General features: G+C 41.9%; 1 protein-coding gene across 1 annotated transcript in view; it reads right to left on the bottom strand.

Annotated features, from left to right (window-relative positions):
• The window catches only part of LOC122540015 (vesicle-fusing ATPase), a 283,493-nt gene that overhangs the window by 181,217 nt on the left and 79,637 nt on the right, over positions 1-22,639 (bottom strand). The window contains exons 8-11 of the mRNA XM_043675302.2: positions 22,433-22,588; positions 9,290-9,489; positions 7,104-7,269; positions 4,801-4,875 (exon numbers count right to left, since the gene is read on the bottom strand). Coding sequence (XP_043531237.1) covers positions 4,801-4,875; positions 7,104-7,269; positions 9,290-9,489; positions 22,433-22,588 — 597 coding nt within the window. The remainder of the gene's footprint in view (positions 1-4,800; positions 4,876-7,103; positions 7,270-9,289; positions 9,490-22,432; positions 22,589-22,639) is intronic.

Here is a 22,639-nt window from a genome sequence, read left to right as displayed (position 1 = left end):
GTCGAGGAATAGGGAGAGAGAACAGTTAAATGCGTGGCTACAGGGATGGTGCAGGAGGGAGGGATTCCGGTATTTGGATAACTGGGGTTCTTTCTGGGGAAGGTGGGACCTCTACAAACAGGATGGTCTGCACCTGAACCTGAGGGGCACCAGTATCCTTGGTGGGAGGTTTGCTAGTGCTCTTGGGGGGGGGTTTAAACTAACTCTGCAGGGGCATGGGAACCCAGACTGTAGCTTTAGGGTGCAGGACCTGGAGTGTAGGGAGGTTAGGAACATGGCATCAATTTCAAAGGAGGGTGCCTGTAAACAGGAAAGTGGCTTGAAGTGTGTATACTTCAATGCAAGAAGTATACGAAATAAGGTAGGTGAACTTGCAGTGTGGGTTGGTACCTGGGACTTCGATGTTGTGGCTGTTACGGAGACATGGGTAGAACAGGGACAGGATTGGCTGTTGCAGGTTCCAGGGTTTAAATGTTTTAGTAGGGTCAGAGGTGGGGGTAAAAGAGGGGGAGGTGTGGCATTGCTCGTCAAAGATAGTATTACAGCTGTGGAAAGGACGATGGATGAAGACTCGCCATCTGAGGTAGTTTGGGCTGAGGTTAGGAATAGGAAAGGTGAGGTCACCCTGTTAGGAGTTTTTTTTACAGGCCTCCTAATAGCCCTAGAAACGTAGAAGAAAGGATTGCGAGGATGATTCAAGAGAAGAGTGAAAGTAATAGGGTGGTTGTTATGGGGGACTTTAACTTTCCTGATATTTATTGGGAAAGCTATAGCTCGAGTTCGTTAGATGGGTCAGTGTTTGTCCAATGTGTGCAGGAGGGTTTCCTGACACAATATGTAGATAGGCCAACAAGAGGTGAGGCCATACTGGATTTGGTTCTGGGTAATGAACCAGGCCAGGTGTTAGAATTAGAGGTAGGTGAGCACTTTGGGGACAGTGACCAAAATTCGGTGACTTTCACTCTAGTGATGGAGAGGGATAAGTGTGCACTACAGGGCAAGAGTTATAGCTGGGGGCAGGGAAATTATGATGCGGTGAGGCATGACTTAGGATGTGTGGCTTGGAAAAGTAAGCTTCAAGGCAAGGGCGTAATTGATATGTGGAGCTTGTTCAAGGAGCAACTATTGAGTGTCCTTGATAAGTATGTACCCGTCAGGCAGGGAGGAAAGGGTCGTGTGAGGGAGCCGTGGTTTAATAAGGAATTGGAATCCCTTGTTAAATGGAAGAGGGCGGCCTATGTAAAGATGAGGCGTGAAGGTTCAATTGGGGCGATTGAGAGTTATAAGGTAGCCAGGAAGACCTGAAGAGAGAGCTAAGAGCAGCAAGGAGGGGACATGAAAGGTCCTTAGTTGGTAGGATTAGGGAAAACCCTAAGGCTTTCTATAGGTATGTCAGGAATAAAAGAATGACTAGGGTAGGAATAGGTCCAGTCAAGGATAGTAGTGGGAAGTTGCGTGTGGAGGCTGAAGAGATTGGGGAGACATTGAATACTGACGAAAAGTATTCATTCAATCAGGAACAGGACATTGTTGTCAATGTGAGTACTGACTCACAATTAAGTAGAATGGATGGCTTGGAGGTATTTAGAGAAGAGGTGTTGGAAATTCTGGAAAGGGTGAAAATAGATAAGTCCCTTGGGCCTGATGGCATTTATCCTAGGATTCTCTGGGAAGCAAGGGAGGAGATTGCAGAGCTATTGGTCTTGATTTTTATGTCCTCGTTGTCTACAGGAGTAGTGCCAGAAGATTGGAGGCTAGCAAATGTGGTTCCCTTGTTCAAGAAGGGGAGTAGAGATAACCCAAGTAACTATAGGCCGGTGAGTCTCACTTCTGTTGTGGGCAAAGTCTTAGAGAGAATTGTAAGGGATAGGATTTATGAACATCTGGATAGGAATAATGTGATCAAGGATAGTCAGCATGGTTTTGTGAAGGGCAGGTCGTGAATTCTTTGAGAAGGTGACTAAGGAGGTGGACGAGGGGAAAGCGGTAGATGTGGTGTATATGGATTTTAGTAAGGCGTTTGATAAGGTTCCCCATGGTAGGCTACTGCAAAAAATACGGAGATATGGCATTGAGGGTGAGTTGGAGGTTTGGATTAGGAGTTGGCTGGCTGGAAGAAGACAGAGGGTAGTAGTTGATGGCAAAGGTTCATCTTGGAGTGCCGTCACTAGCGGTGTTCCGTAAGGATCTGTTTTGGGACCAGTGCTGTTTGTCATTTTTATAAATGACCTGGAGGAGGGGTTAGAAGGTTGGGTGAGCAAGTTTGCGGATGATACGAAAGTCGGAGGAGTTGTAGACAGTGAGGAAGGATGTGGCAGGTTACAGCGGGATATAGATCAGCTGCAGAACTGGGCAGAAAGGTGGCAAATGGAGTTCAACGGAGCTAAGTGTGAGGTGATTCACTTTGGTAAGAGTAATAAAAAGATGGGGTACTGGGCTAATGGACGGATACTTGGTAGTGTGGATGAGCAGAGGGATCTTGGTGTCCATGTACACAGATCTTTGAAAGTTGCCACCCAGGTAAATAGTGCAGTGAAGAAGGCATATGGCGTACTGGCTTTTATTGGTAGAGGAATTGAATTCCGGAGTACTGAGGTCATGTTGCAGTTGTATAAGACTCTGGTGCGGTCGCATCTGGAGTATTGTGTGCAGTTTTGGTCGCCATACTATAGGAAGGATGTGGAGGCACTGGAACGGGTGCAAGGAGGTTTACCAGGATGTTGCCTGGTATGGTAGAAAGATCGTATGAGGAAAGGCTGAGGCACTTGGGGTTGTTTTCATTGGAGAAAAAAAGGTTTGGGGTGACTTGATAGAGGTGTACAAGATGATTAGGGGTTTAGATAGGGTCGACAGTGAGAATCTTTTTCCACGTATAGAGTCAGCTATTACAAGGGAGCATAGCTTTAAATTAAGGGGGGGGTAGGTATAGGACAGATGTTAGGGGTAGGTTCTTTACTCAGCGAGTCGTGAGTTCATGGAATGCCCTGCCAGTAGCAGTGGTGGACTCTCCTTCATTATGGGCATTTAAGCGGGCATTGGATAGGAATATGGAGGATAGTGGGCTAATGTAGGTTTGGTGGGCTTGGATCGGCGCAACATCGAGGGCCGAAGGGCCTGTACTGCGCTGTATTCTTCTATGTTCTATGTTCTATCACTGGGACCTTGGTATGCACTTGCACCAGTCCCTTAAGGTATCAGGACAGGTGGATAAAGTGATTCAAAAGACATATGGTATACTTCCATTTATTAATGGAGACACAGAATCTAAGAGCAGAAATGTTATGCTCGAACTGTGTAAAATGTTGCTTAGACCACAACTAGAATATTGTATGTAGAACTGAGATCCACATTATAGGAGAGATCTGAGAATACTGGAGAATGTGTAGAGGAGATTTACCAGGATGTTACATGGCCTGGAGAGAGATTCAGTTAAGAGGAGAAATCGGCAAGCTGGGGTTATTTTCCTTCGAGCAGAGGAGATTGAGGGGGGGAAATGATTGAGATGTATAAAATTGTGAGGGGCTTAGATAAGGTAGACAGAAAGAAAATTTTCCCCTTGATGAAAGGATAAATGACTGGAGGCATAGATTTAAGGTAAGGGGCAGAAGCTCGAAAGATGGAAGGAAAATCTTTTTCACCCAGAGGGTGTTTGGAATCTAGAAGACACTGCCTGTGAGGATGGGACAGGCAAAAACCCTCATAACATTTTAGTAGTATTTAGACGTGCACTTGTGATGCCAGGGCATAAGAGGTTATGGATGAAGTGGAAAATGGAATTAGAATAGTTAAGTAGTTGCTTTTGACTGGCCCCATATCTCAGGAAGGATTTTCTGGCTTTGGAGCATGTCCAGAGAAGGTTCACGAGAATGATTAGATTAGATTTGATTAGATTAGATTACATTACATTACAGTGTGGAAACAGGCCCTTCGGCCCAACAAGTCCACACCGACCCGCCGAAGCGCAACCCACCCATACCCCTACATTTACCCCTTCACCTAACACTACGGGCAATTTAGCATGGCCAATTCACCTGACCTGCACATCTTTGGACTGTGGGAGGAAACCGGAGCACCCGGAGGAAACCCACACAGACATGGGGAGAATGTGCAAACTCTACACAGTCAGTCGCCTGAGTCGGGAATTGAACCCGGGTCTCTGGCGCTGTTGAGGCAGCAGTGCTAACCACTGTGCCACCGTGCCGCCCACAATGGTGCAGGAATGAAAAGCTTAACATATGAAGATCATTTGAGGAGTCTGGGTCTATTTTGGATGGAGTGGAGAAGGATGAGGGGGATCTAACTGAAACTTACAGAATACTGAATGGACTGGACAGAGTCGATGTTGGGAAGATGCTTCCATTGGAAGGAGAGACTAGGAGGCGAGGGCATAGCCATAGAGTAAAAGGAAGACTTTTAGAACGGAGATAAGGAGAAACTTCCTCAGCCAGAGAGTGGTGAATCTATAGAATTCACCGCCACAGAAAACTGTGGAGACCAGGTCATTGAGTATATTTAAGATGGAGATAGATAGGTTCTTGACTGTCAAGGGGATCAAGGGTTGCAGGGAGAAAGCAGGAAAATAGGGTTGAGAAGCGTATCGAATGTCGGGACAGACTCAATGGGCTGAATGGTCGAATTCCTGCTCCTTTGTTTTACGGTCTTATGATTCTAAGAAATTCAATTATATTTTAAGTGTTATTCAGAATTCTGCTCTAAAACCACTGTTGGACTCTGAGCGAATGATCGAGACATATTTATAACAAGGAGGTTAAAAAGCATCCACCAGTGGACGAAACTTACCAATTTCCATTTTAACTTCCAATCGGCCAGGTCGAAGGAGAGCTTCATCAATCAAGTCTGGTCGGTTTGTCATTCCTAAAAATTGTAATAAGGCTTAAGTTAAAGCCACTTTCAATACAAACGTGAAGACAAAACCAAAAAAGTCTTAATACTAGCCACTCAGTCACTGAAATCTAGCTTGTTGGCAGATGGAGTACAGTACTGATCATTGTCCTTTGGCAAATAAATTTAATATAAATTGGACATTAATGTCCATTTGGCTTGTTTTACGTGTTGGTTTGTTCTTGGAATGTGAGCATCACTGGCAAGGACTGCATTCATTACCCATTGCTAACTGTCCTTGAGAAGGGGATGAGGAGTCATTTTTCTGAATTGCTGCAGTTCATTAAGCGTACCCATACCCCCAGTACTAAGGAGGGGGCTCCAGAATTTCAACCTGGGGACAGTAAAAAGGTACCTGGTAAAACTGAGTTGTATAAATTTAAGCAAAATATGCCATATTAAAGCACCTACAATTTCAGGTTGCATTAACAGTTTCAGTTGTACAGCACAGAACCTAAATGGCTCTATCATGCAGAGATCTCTAACATTACAGTGTCATTCAAACAGAACTTGAAATACTTAAGTACAAATACAACTTCAGTAATTTAAAACCGATTAGGAAACAGACTGGGCTTTCTGATTTTATTTCGTTAAAAACTACTTGAGAATCTTAAATAATGTTGAAGAACCCACAGATGTATTTCACTAAAAGCGGAGTTAGAAAATCATTGCAAATATAACAACAGCAAAACTAAACATGCCAACTATTTTGCTTATATTACTACCTTAAGGAAAACATGACCAAACTGGGAACCACAGAGAAAGTAAAGCTCAAGATGGCGGTGAAGTAGGGCTTCTGAATCCGGGGTACATCGACTCCATCCATTTTTCTTTTTTGTTTCTTTTTATTTCATTTCTTTCCTTTTTTTGTCTCTTATTTTATTTACCTCTGGAAGAGCACAGTCGCAGCTACAGCATCAGCAGTGGCGCGCAGGCCCAGCGCGAACCCGGGGCGCTCAGCGAGCAGATGCAGCGCAGACTCTCGGGACACTCGGCGAGTGGGCCCAGCACGGACTCTCGGGACAATCGGTAAGTGAGTCCAGCATGGATTCTTGGGTCGGTCGGCAAGCAAGCCCAGCACAGACTCCGGACAGTCGGCAAGCAGGGCCAGTGCAGACTCTCGGGACGGTTGGCGACGGGCCCAGCGCGGACTCTCGGGGCGCTTGGTGAGCGGGCCCTGTGCGGACTCAGGGTGTTGGAGTTAGAGAGTTTATGTTCCAGGTGTCTTCTAAATTGACCATGTCAGTCCTAATGCCGAGTCATGGCTCTTGCAGCGGAGGCTGCATCCAGGACAGATTCATGGAGACACCAGGTCTGGGCCCAGTATGAGACCCTGTGGCATCAGCAATGGCTGAATGGTTGAGGTGAACCTGAGGCTTGGCGGTGCCAAAATTGATTTTGGGTTGCAGCATTGGCAACATCTGCATTGGCAAGGGTGTCACTGAGGTGATAAAGCCTGAAGAGCGAAGACTTTTGTTCCAACAGTACCAGAGTAGCAAAGGGGACTCCAGCCTGGCCACTAGGCCCATGGTGGAGCACCGAACAGGGACTGTAAAGTTGAACACTTTTGCTTTCTTTCTTTATTCTTCTGCCTTTATATTCAATGCTTTGGTTCATTTTTCTGCATTTTAAGATGCCACCAGAGTGATGATTCCAAACAACATTTTTCATTTTATTTTGTACAAATACATGTGACATAATAAATCAAATCAAATCAAAATAAAGCCAGTACTTCAAGAATTACAAAGGGTATGGGGAACATTACATGATTTAGCTAGTAATTTGGAAGTATTTTCTTTAGATGTTGCTGCCATATTGTGTGGGCAAATGCAGTTGATGCTGTACATAACATTTTCAAAAGGCATCGGATAAAATCCTGCAATGGTAGTCAAATGACAAAACGAAAAACAGATTCAGAGGCAAAAAAAAATTAACTGGGCAATTAATTTAACTTCTTCAATAAAATTAGCAAGCATAGTGTACTTGAATATTTTTCAAGAAACTGTACTGAAAAGGACAAAACTGCTAGTACACTGCTAAGAAATAACATATTTAGCAATTCAGTAGCGTTGATTCTATCAGATCCTGAGTAGATGGAGTAAGGAAACCACAAACAAAATTTCTGCTTCACAACTCCATTCCCATCATGGAAAATACCCACACACTGCTATAAGGTAGAGAGGCCAACTTGCAGCACCTACCTATAACAAGGATGTTATTCAGTTGCTCCACTCCATCTATTTTAGAAAGCAGCTGATTGACAACTGTGTCATGCACACCCGTGCTGCCTGCCATGGTCCCCCTCTGCTTGCAAATGGCATCTATTTCATCAAATATGATGATGTGTAGGCCGCTGTTTGCCCCAAGCTGTGAAAAGACAAACCACGTAAACCTTTGGAATGAAATGTGAAGAAGGTGACTGGTATGAAGTTAAAACCCACAGTGTGGATATTGTTCTGGAAATCTGTCCTCACACTGGCGATCTGCCTTGACACTGGTTCAGACAAGGGCTGACCTTTTCAAAAAGTAGCTTTCATCCAACACAGATGCATCAAACTTATCCTCCATTGTCCAAAATAGTAACCAAAATACAACTAAATCAAATCTAATTAAAAACAAAAAAGGCTTCAGAATCCATTTTGACTGAAGTTGACATGACAGACTTGAATGGCAGAGCACTTATCAAAGATTCAAGGATCTATTATGTACCAAGAAATACTGCACGTGGGATGTTTAAATTCCCAGGAGTTTGTAAAACCTACCCCAGAAAATCCCTCAAGCACTTGAAAATAACCAAATGTCACATCATTCCTCTCACCAGTAGCAGAGGCTTAAATGTAAATTAAGATGTGGTGGTGCTGATGTTGGAATGGTGTGGACAAAGTCAAAAATCACATGACACTGGGTTATAGTCCATCAGGTTTATTTGAAACATCAAGCTTTTGGAGCCTGAGGAAGGAGCTGGGGCCCCGAAAGTTTGTGGTTTCAAATAAACCTGTTGGACTATAACCCGGTGTTGTGCGATATTTAAATGAAATGTAAATTACTTCAAGTTTCAAACATGACGAGACCAAGGCCTGGTATTGTGAATGGATCAGAGGAGCAGTAAAATCGACGTTTCGGGCAAAAGCCCGCACCAATCAACCACACCACCCTGTGGCCCAACATTTCAGCTTCCCCTCCCACTCTGCCGAGGACATGGAGGTCCTGGGCATCCTTCACCACCAGATGCCTGGAGGAAGAACACCTCATCTTCCGCCTCGGAACACTTCAACCCCAGGGCATCAATGTGGACTTCAACAGTTTCCTCATTTCCCCTTCCCCCACCTCATCCTAGTTCCAAACTTCCAGCTCAGCACTGTCCCCATGACTTGATCTACCTGCCTATCTTCTTTTCCACCTATCCACTCCACCCTCCTCCTTGACTATCACCTTCATCCCCTCCCCCACTCACCTATTGTACTCTGCTACTTTCTCCCCACCCCCACCCTCCTCTAGCTTACCTCTCCACCCTTCAGGCTCTCTGCCTTTATTCCTGATGAAGGGCTTTTGCCCGAAATGTCGATTTTACTGCTCCTCGGATACTGCCTGAACTGCTGTGCTCTTCCAGCACCACTAATCCAGAATCTGGTTTCCAGCATCTGCAGTCATTGTTTTTACCTGGTATTGTGAATGTCAATAATGACAAAAATAAAATTGTCAACACAACTTTCAAAAGTTCAATTTTATTGGGAAGTCTGTTTTAGTTCTGACCCAGCTTAAGTTGAAATTGTTATACTTAATAAACTTTTACTTATACATGAAAACTCTTTCCTGTATTTAAGTAGAAATTTAAATTAGCCATTGTTACAAAACATGGAGGGGGGTCTTAGGCCACAATATTATCTGTTTTATCTAAGAAACTGTACTCTATGAAGAAATGTTCATAGTGGGCGGCACGGTGGCACAGTGGTTAGCACTGCTGCCTCACAGCGCCAGAGACCCGGGTTCAACTCCTGCCTCAGGTGACTGACTGTGTGGAGTTTGCATGTTCTCCCCGTGTCTGCGTGGGTTTCCTCCGGGTGCTCCGGTCTCCTCCCACAGTCCAAAAATGTGCAGGTCAGGTGAATTAGCCACGCTAAATTGCCCGTCGTGTTAGGTAAGGAGTAAATGTAGGGGTATGGGTGGGTCGCGCTTCGGCAGGTCAGTGTGGACTTGTTGGACCTGTTTCCACACTGTAATGTAATCTAATCTCATCTAAAATGCTGAACATCACTGCTGACTGATTCTCTCTTTAATTCACTTCATCTGAAAACAGTAATGCAATGTTCTCCCTTTTTTAAAATGCCAGGTTATTATTTCTGCACAAAATTAAGAACTACAATTCACCAAGACTCCGAATACTAACCCGCCTCTGCTCTTCCTCTGCATCTGCAAAGAGTTTACGAATGTTTGCTTCAGATTCACCCACATATTTGTTGAGGATTTCAGGGCCATTTACAACCTTGGGTTCTCGAGCATTCAACATTTTCCCAATTTGCCGGGCCATTAAGGTTTTCCCACATCCTGGTGGGCCATAGAGCAGAATACCTTTCACGTGTTTACAACCTATAAGACAAAGACATATTGGAGGACAAATGACCATAAGAAACTAGTTGGTGTATCAATTTTCACAACAGTGAAATAGGTAAGATAACTAATTTCCCTTATTGCAAATTGATATTCAACAATGCCTATTCAATTCTAAAAGTCTAGAGAAAGTAGAGTTTATACAATGTGTACACAACTTTCTTTTTAGGCATTAAGTGAAATAACTCAAAACAGTTGGATTTAATAAAAGGAAAACTAACCAATATAAGTGAGAGTTCAATACTTAATGTTACCTAGTCAACAATGATCACAAGACAATAAGGTTTCATAAAAAGATTGATAGAAACAAAATGATCAAAGTAATAAACTGGAAGCAAGCTCATTTCAGTGGCAAGTTACCAAAATGAACTGGAAAAAAAAACAACAAAGAGATAGAACAGCAATGAGAAAGACTTGCAAATGGCAAACTTTCAAATGAACTTGAATGTAGTGTTATGATCCCAGTACTTGGTAATACAGGACATCAGATCACAGAGTGAAACTAGTGTGATAGATCACAGTTTAAGTTTTCCAGGTGGTTATCGTAATGATGGTCACTAAAGATATTCACGAGGCTGCCAATGTTCTTTAATATAAGAACATAGTTGTTATACAAAAAAAGTTAATATAGAACAGAGAACAGTACAGCACAGAACAGGCCCTTCAGCCCACGATGTTGTGTCGACCATTGATCCTCATGTATGCACCCTCAAATTTCTGTGACCATATGCATGTCCAGCAGTCTCTTAAATGTCCCCAATGACCCTGCTTCCAAAACTGCTGCTGGCGACGCATTCCATGCTATCTCAACTTTCTATGTAAAGAACCCACCTCTGACATCCCCTCTATACTTTCCTCCAACCAGCTTAAAACTATGACCCCTCGTGCTAGCCATTTCTGCTCTGGGAAATAGTCTCTGGCTATCAATGGCTCTCATTATCTTGTAAAGAAAGATCTTTACAAACAGCAAAGTCGCAAACTGTTTGCTAGCAATACCTTTTATTGACACAGAAGGCCAGAAAAATGTCACACTGATCTCAACTTTTTCCAGTTCTCCTTCTTGAACCATGGAAGCCATTTTATAACTTCTTTCCAGTTGCGCTGACCTGAACACCCTTTCCATTTTGATGGCCTAAATCTCATTTCAGTTCTGACAACTTTAATGCATATATACAAATTCCCAAGGGTAACTGTTATTCTGAACTGCGAACTTGATTCTTCTGAACTGGAGTCCAAGATTCTTCTGAACTGAAACCAAACTAAACTAGTGGCTTGGTCTGTTTTCTGTGCCATAAACTCAAAAATACAAACCGTGCATCAACTAACAGCAGAGGAATCCTTCTAGCCTACATGTGCCTTGGAAAATTTTGGCACGTACACTACAAGGAATGGAGATCTGGGGATATAGATACTTGAAAATTGTTTGGTTAATCAGATGTAGAGAAGCATTTTCCTTTTACAGTGGAAACCAGACTCGGTGGTCACAAGAACAGTCATTGGCAAAATCGAATGGGGAATTCAGGAAAAACATACTTTGCTCATGATTTGGAGGAGCCGGTGTTGGACTGGAATGGACAAAGTTAAAAATCACAACACCAGTTTGTAGTCCAACAGGTCTCAAAAGCTGGGGTTTACAAATAAATCTGTTGGATTATAACCTAGTGTCGTGTGATTTTATACTTTAGTGTTTGGAATGTGGAACTGACTATAACAAGGAATAGCTGAGTCAAGAGCACAAACGCATTTAAGGGGAAATTAAGTCAATGCATGGAGAAGGAAAGACTAGAAGGTTACACTGAACAAGTCGGATGAAGGAAGGTGTGAGAAAGCACTTTCTGGTTTATATTGCCAGACCTGCTGAGCTTCTCCAAAACTTATGGTTTTGATTTCAGACTGAACATCAAGCTTTGGTTTCCACAACAGTCATTTCCTTTGGAGATCGTTCTTCCACAGTTTCCCACTTTTTAGTCCCCCAACCTTGCATTGCCCACTTTGAACTTCTTTCAAAAATCCACAACCAGGACAGGCCAAACAGACCCATTGTTTCAGCCTGTTCCTGCCCCATTCTATCTTGACTATTTTGTCCTGCCCTCATTCAATCACTTTCCAGTTACATTTATGATTCTTCATGGTGGAAGACCTGAATAATATCCTGATAATTCAAGACAGTGAGAGAGCAGAGGAGAGTGTGGTAGCCATCATACTCAGGGATAGTATTAGAAAAACTGAATGGCCTGACGGTGGATAAATCAGCTGCACCAGATGAACTACACCCCAGAGATCTAAGGGAGATGGCTAAAGGCATAGTGGAGGCATTAGTGATGATCTTTGAGGAATTACTCAAATCAGGGAGAGTCCCAGAGGACTGGAAAATGGCTAACGTGGCACACTTGTTCATAAAGGGAGTAAGGCAAAAGAAGGAAAGTTACAGACTGATCAGCCCAACGTCAGTCGTGGGCAAGATCCTGGTATCCATTGCGAAGGATGAGACTTGTGAATATTTAGAAATGTATGGTAAAATAGGGCAAAGTCAGCATGGTTTCATCAAGGGGAGATCATACCTGACAAATCTGCTAGAATTCTTTAGGGAAGAAACAAGCAGGTTAGACCAAGGAGAGCCAATAGATGTTACCTATTTGGACTTCAAGAAGTCCTTTGACAAGGTGCTGCACGGGAGGCTACTGAGTAAAGTTAGGGCCCATGGTGTCAGAGGCAAGTGCTAGCGTGGGTCAAAGCTTGGCTGCCTGGCAGAAAGCAGACAGTGGTGATAAAAGGGTCCTTCTCAGGATGACAGCCGGTAATAAGTGGTGTTCCACAAAGCTCAATGTTGGGACCATAACCTTTCACTATATACTGTAACAATCTAGATGAAGGAACTTAGGGCATTCTGGCTAAGTTTGCTGATGATACAAAGATATGTAGAGGGACAAGTAGCGTTGAGGAGTTGGGGAGGCTGGAAAAGGATTTGGAAAGGGGAGGAGAGTGGTCAAAGGAGTACAAAGTGGGAAAGTGAAAAGTAATGCACTTTGATAGGAAGAATAGAGGCATGGACTATTTTCTAAATGGGGAGAAAATTCAGAAGTCTTCAGTGAAATAGATTTGGGACTTCTAGTCCAGCATTCTCTCCAAGTAAACATGCTAACTTTGCCCTATTTTACCATACATTTCCAAGTATTCACAAGTCTTATTCCTCACAACGGATTCCAGGATCTTACCCAGAACCAAGGTCAGGCTAATCGGTCTGTAATTTTACTTCTTTTGCATTACTCCTTCTTTGAACAAGGCTTTCATGTTAGTGATTTTCCAGTCCTCCAGCACTCTCTCGGATTCTAGTTTAGTTAGGAAGGCAAATGCAGTGATGGAACTTATTTTGAAGGAACTTGAATATAAAAGCAGGGATGTACTTCTGAAGCACCATAAGGCTCTGGTCAGACCACATTTGGAGTACTGTGCATAGTTCTGGCCTCCATATCTCAAGAAGGGTGCTCTGGCCTTGGAGAGTGTCAAGAGAAGGTTAACAAGAATGGTCCCAGGATTGAAAAGCTGAACATAGGAGGATCACTTGAGGACTCTGGGTCTATACTGGATGGATTTAGAAGGATAAGGGGGGGATCTAATTGAAACATACAGAATACTGAATGGCCTGGACAGAGTAGATGTTGGGAAGATGTTTCTATTGGTAGGACAGACTAGGACCCAAGGGCACAGCCACAAAGGGAAGATCTTTGAAAACGGAGATAAGGAGAAACTTCTTCAGCCAGAGAGTGGTGAATTTGTGGAATTCATTGCCATAGAAGGATATGGAGGCCAGGTCATTCAGACTATTTAAGACAGAGATAAATAGGCTCTTGATTATCAAGGGGATCAAGGGTTACAGGAACAAAGCAGAAGAATGGGGTTGAGAATCTTATCAGCAGACTTTAAGGGCTGAATGGCCTAATTTCTGCTCCTATGTCTTATGGTCTAATACATTCTTACTTATGGGGAAATCTGACACAAGAACTTTCTAGCGTGTTTCAACGTATATATTAGACAAATTTAGCAAATCGAATACTGGAAACAAACTGGCAGCTTATACATGAGTTTTTACCTCTGTGCATTTATTCATGTTGCAGTGTGCTGAGTACTCTATCTGATGTTTACTGAATTGTGATAGTTGTTTATATAAATGTACATATTAGGAGCAGGGTTCTTGTGAAGGCCTGGGTTCAAGTCCCACTTGTTCTGGAATTGCATCCTAACATTTTTGAACAGGTTGATAAAAAAAACACCTTAAGGTGAAAGGAATTTATCTATATTCTTAGTTTGTGAAAGGTATTTTATTGTCAAACTAATCCATATATTAAAACAGTATCACTGTAGCCAGACTGTTGGTAGTTAGAAAATCTCTACTTGACCACAATGGTTGAAATGGTTCAACTCTATCCAAGGCAGAGCTTTTAATCCATTAATAAAAAGGGGCATCTTGGCTTATGGGAAGAGCACAGCAGTGGTTTTATTCTATCTTGTCCGCAATATCCTGGCCCCTTCAAGTCACTGCAATTAAGGTTCAGAAACCCTTGACAATGGATAAACCCTGGACGACTATCTAGCCACAATAAGAGTCACGACTGCAGTCATACTAGCTAATTTTACACAGAGATGAACAAGAAACAAAATCAGACCAGTCCTGCCAAATTAGTGTCAGGCACAAGCCATTACTAAGCACTAAGTGGCAATCTGATCCCTTTTGTATATAGGGAAAGTGTGTATGAAGGAGGATTGGGCGATGAGTGAAGTTCAAAGATGTAATAATGCTTAACTCCCAGCTAAGGCATGTTGACAGACTGCAACTAAACGATACACCGTGAAACAGTCAATCCCACATTGGCAATTATGGCACCACAATGTACAATTTGAAATTGATCATGGTTTTCAACAATAAATCCAAGTGATGGAGGAGCTCAACAGCAATACGTTTTCACTGGTAGGAAAGGTTTGAAATACTGAGATACACAAATTTATGGTTTGCAGAATAATGAGGACAACATATTAATTGAATTTTGAATGCATATGATACTTTAAGCAGAACTGGTCTTAAATTCAGAACTGAATCGTACATAAAACTCGTGCTGAATCCCCATCCTACCTTCCCCAGAAACGTTTCAGTGGACTTTCCCAATTAAATTTAATTTCTAACTTTCATTAATAACAACAGAAGCTTGATTAAACTTTCAATTCTAGAAGGCTGCTTTATGTGCTTGCTGTATCACCAATTAATTTCTTAAAGACCAGCAATGAAAACTAGTCACTTGAACATTCAGCTTTCCAGAAACTGCACTGCACATTCATGTAGTATTAATTGCCAGTCTAAGATATCTCTCAAGTTTAAAACTCACCAATTGGGCATATGTGGCCACTGTACTAAAATCATAAAAATTCCTTCAAACAGAATAGACTAATTCTTTGCTTTCCCAATGCTTTCAATTCTTGGAGCTATTCAACACATTGGTCTAGTTTTCATTGTTAGCACTGGCCATCTTGTACTCACTAATGTACTGCTTAACTGGGAGATAGCATGCCTTGATTTTGAAGTTCTTTTTGATTTTCATATCTCACAAACCTGAGCTCTCTCTGCTTCTACAATTGCTGCATGTCCACATTTTCCTTGACTCCACTGTAGCTGGCTGCAGCTACATTGCACCTCACTTCTCTTTATGATATAGCTTAAAATTTTATGCTTACAAGCTATTAAATTACCTGTTCTCAAGTTAGCATGTCAAATAGAAATATAAACTAAGCCCAGAATCTTAGTACGCGTTTAAGATTAGTTGTGATGCCAAAGAAACAAAGCATGGGAAAGTTGTATTAGATGTGTGTGAGTTTGGGTGTATATGTGCTGCTGAGTGGGATTGGTGGCTTTTGTTTTCTGCTGTCAATTTTAAACATATGTTAAAGGTGCTGACAATAACCATTTTCAAGAATGGAAAAGTTATCCAAATCTTAGAAAGGCACAGCACTGATCCAAGTGTATTTTATATCATTTTTCTTGCATGAAGGCTGCACAACCATTGGTAGAGAAACAATCTTGTTTTCTCAACAGTTACTTGTACTTCATTAATGGAGATGACCAATTAGAGAAGGGAAAACGGACAGCGAGTGAAAGAGTAGCCTCCATCATGCCTAGGGGCGGTCTATGTGAACCAAGTTAGGTACCTGTATGCAACTACAATGGCTTGGGGGGACAAAAAAAGAACCAATTAAGCTAAATAAATAGATACTGAATCATAACGCAGATCATGGATCACTAGGCCAGCAAGGGAGATCTCCATATTGTTGTGGTTAAGATTAATCAAAATCACTAGAAGCAGATCCTCCAGATTACATGGTTGTACACCCAAATTTGCTGACAATATAAAAATAGGTAGGGATATGCTGTACTAAGGACATAAGGAATGTGCAAGAGGACATATATAGGTTGAGGAAAGGGGAAAAAGTCTTGGCAGGTAGAGTTTAAATTGGAAAAGTGTGAGGTCTTGCTTTTAGGTCAGAAGAATCAAAAGATGAACTACTAGATAAAACGGACAAACTCTAAAAGTGAAGCACAGAGGGATTTGGGGTTTCTTTTGCATGAAATCAAAACATTAGCACACAGGTGCAGAAAGAAATTAAAAAGGTAAATAGAACTTTGGTCTTTATTGCTAAGGGCCAGAGTTTGAAAATAAGCAAGTCTTGCTATAAATGTACAGGGTGTTAGTGAAGCTGCACCTGGAGCGCAGTGTACAGTTTTAGTCCTCATTTAAGAAAGAATATATTAGCATTGCGTGCAGATTCACTGGGCTGAAGGGGTTGATTTATAAGAATGGTAAAACAGGCTTTGACTTTATTCATTTTAGTTCAGAAGAATGAGTGGTGATCTTATTGAAACATACAGAATTCTGACTTCACAGTGTATATGTTAAGATGATGAAGATGTTTCCACACGTGACAGAATCTCAAACTAGGAAACAGTTACAGAATAAGGGACAATCATTTAAAACTGAGATGAAAAGGAAGTTTTATTTTCCAGAGGATAGTGAATGTCTGAAATTCTCAATCCTTGACAGTTGTGGAGGCTAAACCAATGAAAGTATTCTAATGGGTGGTAGATTTGTTTTTGAAATATTTGAGAGCTGAGGGTTATGATGAGTTAGCACAAAACAAGAATTTAGCACAGAGATAAATCAACCATAATCTTGAATGGTGGAGCAGGCTTGAGGAGCTGAATTAGCTTACTCCTGCTCCCACCTTACTTATTGTGTGTGGGGGATCTTTGCTGCACACAAACTGACTACCACATTACAACCGTAACTGCAATTCAGAGGTATTTAATGGACTGAAACATTTTCGGGCTTCATCCTGGGTCACGAAAAGCTTCTTGCAGATGCAAGTTTTTCTTAGTGCACTCCTAATAAGTTAAAGCAAGTTGAATGGTGCAGCTTTGAGTTAGCAGCAGCATATTTGATCCATAATACTAATCATTTCACAGAGTCTCTTCCAAAACCTAGGTTGTCAGCAATATTAGAATAGGACTGAAGGTGGAACCAGTTTACATTCCCAGCATTTTACAATACTTATCCCAAGGTTTAATTTAGCAGGGGCTCAACGAGAAACGTGGGCTATTGTGGAGCTGCACAGGTCAGTTTAACTCTACAAGATGTTTTGGGGTAATTACTTGGGATTATGGCAAGACAAATATTACTCAGACACTAACAATGCCACTGCATCTAGGTTAATTGATGCACCATGACAGTAATCTGGTAAGCATAGTAATGCAACAGAATTTCTTCTAACTGTTGTGCGTGGAAGGAGAGCTACTAAAAAAACTCTCCATGTTAGTTCAATGGTTAACAGGAGAATGCAGAGCGCTGCTAATTAATCAATTTATAAAGATTATATCGAAACTCGACACTAAAAACAACTGCCACTTCAACACTTCGAATGCCATGGCTGACTAATATTGACAATTTGCCAAGGTACTGAAAAATGTATCAGCTGACAAGAAATATGCCAGGTACTTGAGTAATTAATGCTAATTTGACAGCAGGCTATTCCTATATAAAGGCGCTGACAAAGTTTCTCTCGATGAAAGCATGAACAAAAATTTTGAAAGAATTATTATACATTTGTTTTTGGCTAACTGGTGTTAATTAGTTTGAAGTATTGGCAACTCAATTTCATTGGAACCTTCCAGCTCAGTGAGTAAACCTACATCCAGAGTAAACCTACAACCTACAATCTTCTTAAATCTTGGAAACTTCTCTCACCTAGTCACCCAACAACTGAGAAAGATCGTATACTCTGTTGCATAAAGCATCAAGTTTAATTTTCTCCCTCCAAATTGACTCCCTATGTCTTATTGTGCAACACTTTCTCAGAAAACAGTTGGTAGTTTAACTGATGAAATCTGACAGACCATTCTACTATAGTGTGTTTCATAGCCAAAACTACAGTGAATAGGACCAGAGATCCTGATTCAATCTTTCCAGTGTTAAAATGAGTGATCATGAACAGAAAGTTTAGCTGATTTTTTACTTCCAGTTTTACATATAAAATTTGAAGAATCTGGAATAACGAGAGAGGAACTGAGAAACAAACATGGGGCACTGTAAAATGTAGGCATAGGGAAGGAAAGAAAACAAAACAGATTTGCACTTCCTTTCAAAACCTCGGGATACTTAGAAGTCCTTCACAGCCAATGGAGCATTTTCAAAGTATGAGTTTTGCAACTGGGTTGTCAATTTGTGAACAGCATGATTCCATAAACAGTAATAATGATTTGGCAGCTGGTTTCAGTGACACTGCCCAGAAAACAGGGTCTTCTAAATATCAACATGGTGCTTTTAACATTGATCGGCAGGGGAACATGGGGCCTTAGTTTGATGAATCAACCAAAAGACAGCACCTTGACAACCCTCATTTACTTGGTCTTCTTCCCATCACAAAATGTATGGAGGTCGACAAAAGATGCTTCAATCTCTAGAACCAAAGTATCAGACGACTCAGACAGCAATGACAAAATATGGCCTTTATCTGCTAAAACCTGACAACACAAGAAAGCTGGACTAACAACAAAGTGCTGGAAAAATGTAGGAGCTCTGGCAGCATCTGTGACCAGAGATACAGGATCAAAGTTTCAAGTCAAATAAGGCTTCTTCTGAACTGAAGCTAGGTCTTCAATGAAGAAGAAAAGTCACATTCAATGCAAATGTTAATTCTGCTTCTCACTCTATAATCCTATCAGATTTGCTATTTCACTTTTAAACAAGCTGGAAGCCCATTTATTGAATCTTTACAAATGCTGATCTCCACTGGGCCCTGATACATGGTATCTGAATCTGCTACTGCCATGTACAAATCTTTTCAGGGCATTTCATTTTTACTCATCTTGGATAATAATTCTTCAATCATCACTTCATCTAAATTGTACCCAATAAATAAGTTTTTGTTGAACTGAAGATGAATATAGGCAGAATTAAAGAATATTTAACTGATCACAGAAGCCCATTTATCTTTACCTTGTGACTAAGTTGTTTAGAGATGAACACTCTTGCAACTGAGCAAAGATTTTAATCAGCTCTTCAATACCTCTACGTGTAAAAAAACACCACCCTTTGTTATGCTAAGCAATGCAGGCCAAGGCGACAAGCTAGAAACTACAGTTGACACCCTGACACAAATTCTGGATTAGTGGTGCTGGAAGAGCACAGCAGTTCAGGCAGCATCCAAGGAGCTTCGAAATCGACGTTTCGGGCAAAAGTCCTTCATCAGGAATAAAGGCAGTGAGCCTGAAGCGTGGAGAGATAAGCTAGAGGAGGGTGAGGGTGGGGAGAAAGTAGCATAGAGTACAATGGGTGAGTGGGGGAGGAGATGAAGGTGATAGGTCAGGGAGGAGAGGGTGGAGTGGATAGGTGGAAAAGGAGATAGGCAGGTAGGACAAGTCCGGACAAGTCATGAGGACAGTGCTGAGCTGAAAGATTGGAACTAGGGTGAGGTGGGGTAAGGGGAAATGAGGAAACTGTTGAAGTCCACATTGATGCCCTGGGGTTGAAGTGTTCCGAGGAGGAAGATGAGGCGTTCTTCCTCCAGGCGTCTGGTAGTGAGGGAGCGGCGGTGAAGGAGGCCCAGGACCTCCATGTCCTCGGCAGAGTGGGAGGGGGAGTTCAAATGTTGGGCCATGGGGCGGTGCGGTTGATTGGTGCGGGTGTCCCGGAGATGTTCCCTAAAGCGCTCTGCTAGGACACAAAGCCAGCCTCTACGTTTGTATTAAAGCCATTGTTGTTACAAGGCTGACTTTGTTCTTTTATTCGGGGATGGGGATGGGGATGGGGCTGGGAGGGGTGGACAGAGTTGAATGAGCATAGCAGTGGCTTCAGTATCCGATATCCAATGACACTTGCCAGCAATGGGCATCTGCAGGGACAGCATTGGACCTTTACACAGTCATCTAATCTGGAAAACATGCAGACATCACTCCTATGTACAGCAGTGATTAATGGATTAAAAACTGCACCCCCTGCAAGAGTTAGGACATTCACAGAGTAAGAAGGGAGAAGTGAAGGAGACTTTGTCTATAAAACGAAAAAAAGAGAACAAAAATGCACTTCAAATCATGAATACTTAGGTGCATGCTTTATTCCTAAGAAAAAGGGAATTTCCCCAGATAGCCAAACAAATGTCAATCCTGTTGCATTATGTGATGTAGTGCAAAGTTATAGACCAGGATTTAAAAGATTACAATAAATCCCTCAACTTTACTATTCTATTGGCATACAGCATATTAAATAAATATATTTGCACATGAACTAATTAAAAGAGACTTAGTATTTAAATTATGTTAAGCATAAGTATGAGGTCTTGGAAATATACTCTAAGTCAGTGAGAATGAGCAGATTTGGACAAAGGGAGGGGCTAAAACAAAATTAAACGACATTTTTGGAAACACTCATACACACACATACCCCTTTTACTGCTAATGAAATGAGTACACAGCTGCATAGACAGTCACGAACCTGGAGCCAGGCCAGAAAATGCTGACAGCACACTCAGGATATGTCAAACTAGTCCTAATAATGAAATCATATTAATGTTTGACAGCCAATTCCAGAAATTACCCCATAGTGCTGGAAAGTTAAGCTTTGTGCTAAATTAAATGTTATCAGAATTTAGATGGCCTTTCGAGGCTGGCACATTAAAGGTTACCATTTCATCTTTTACTTCTGTACAACAAGCTGTTGGGAACTTCGAAGTTCAGGTGATAAGCCAGGTGCGCTGGTGATCGCTGCTTGGACCTGGGAGGTTTGCTGTCAGATGCTACTAATCCTCACTGAGGAGAGCCTCACCCACTAAAACAGGTGTGTGACCTGTGCAATCTGACCACAACGCAGCAGAGGAATCAGACCTTTCAGGAAGGATAGAAAGTGAAAGAGAGTGCAGAAAAAGTAGCAATCTAATTCAATCACCACCAACTGTCCCATCCACTCCTCCTCCCCCTGCTCTCCCCAACTCCCTCCTCTCCGCAAACACACAAACAAAAAAGAAATCAACAATGTTAAACTGGTGAACATTTGATTGACCTTTTCCTTGTGAGAACTGGCTGAACTTGTAAACAGTGAAGTCTCATTTGGACCTTATAGAGGTTTACAAAATTATGAGGGGCATGGATAGGATAAACAGACAAAGTCTTTTCCCTGGGGTGGGGGAGTCCAGAACTAGAGGGCATAGGTTTAGCGTGAGAGGGGAAAGATATAAAAGAGACCTAAGGGGCAACCTTTTCACGCAGAGGGTGGTACGTGTATGGAATGAGCTGCCAGAGGATGTGGTGGAGGCTGGTACAATTGCAACATTTGAGAGGCATTCGGATGAGTATATGAATAGGAAGGGTTTGGAGGGATATGGGCCGGGTGCTGGCAGGTGGGACTAGATTGGGTTGGGATACCTGGTCGGCATGGACAGGTTGCTGTTTCCATGCTGTACATCTCTGACTCAGAAGTTACATTTGGCGTAGGGCTTTTTTTTAAAAAACTCATCGATGCCTTGGCTGTTTACTATCCAATATTTCTTACTCACAATGTACAGCACAAAACAGGCCATTTGATGCAATAAGGCTCCCAGTTCTAAAGCTCCCCCACCAGAGAAAATACTTACTCTCTACTTAGCCCACAAAATGGCATAACTACCTTAAAATGATCTGCTTATCCAGATTGCAACTAAGTGGCATTCCCTGTGTTTTAAACCACTCCCGGTGCACTAATCAGAGGCTGACTGTCTAAAATTGGCTCAGAATGCTGATAGCCCAAATTAAGATCAATGAACACTTCACAGGAGAAATTTGGGCAATTAGATGAATGGAAAGGTTTCCTTTTACAAGGCTATATCTTAGATTTTTGTTTATAAAGGAGAAAAACAAAGTAAGGAATGTAGCATTCAACAGCAGTTACTTCAGAGGTGGTGTGTCACATTCCTGGGCACTGCACATCAGTAAAGATTGAGGTTCTATCAAATTTCATTTGAAAACAAGAGCTCAAAGTTGACCAGCTTCAGAAAATATTTTGTGAACAGGAAAAGGAGGAGGATGACAAGAACAACAGAGCCATCAGTTCATTTCACTGAAACAGCACCACCCACTAATCTATCAGAGATACTTTGAAAGGGGCCAGAGAAGACAGCAACTCAATCATTACCTTGCACCTAACAAGAGACCTCATAACAACAAGTTGTATGATCAAGAAAGAAATTAACAAGTCAAACTAATATTGGGGGTGGTGGGGTTAGAGGTGGATCTGATGGAGCAATGAATACCTGGATCAAGAAAGATGAATTTATGAAAAATGTATTAAGTCTAGCAAATGTTTAAATCAACATGCCTTTCTGGTGTTTGTGGATTACTATGTGCAGCACTCACCCATCTGTTCCACAAGATCTACAGGAAACACTCTTGAAGCAAATGCTCGGCGAAAAATATCGGAAAACTCTTTGTCAAGGCCACCAATTCCCATTTTCTCAAAGTTCCAGTCTGGGTTAATGATGGACTGTCTTCCTTGTTTGGTTTTAGATTTACCTTTTAAAAAAAGAATGCAAAAAGCCATGACTTACTCAAACATAAATCTGT

This window comes from Chiloscyllium plagiosum, unplaced genomic scaffold, assembly GCF_037043375.1.
Source record: "Chiloscyllium plagiosum isolate Xiang-an unplaced genomic scaffold, Cpla_swu_hap1 HiC_scaffold_32, whole genome shotgun sequence".
Lineage (NCBI taxonomy): Eukaryota > Metazoa > Chordata > Chondrichthyes > Orectolobiformes > Hemiscylliidae > Chiloscyllium > Chiloscyllium plagiosum.
The sequence above is the reverse complement of the archived record's forward strand: the minus strand, read 5'-3'. Positions and strand labels throughout refer to the sequence as shown.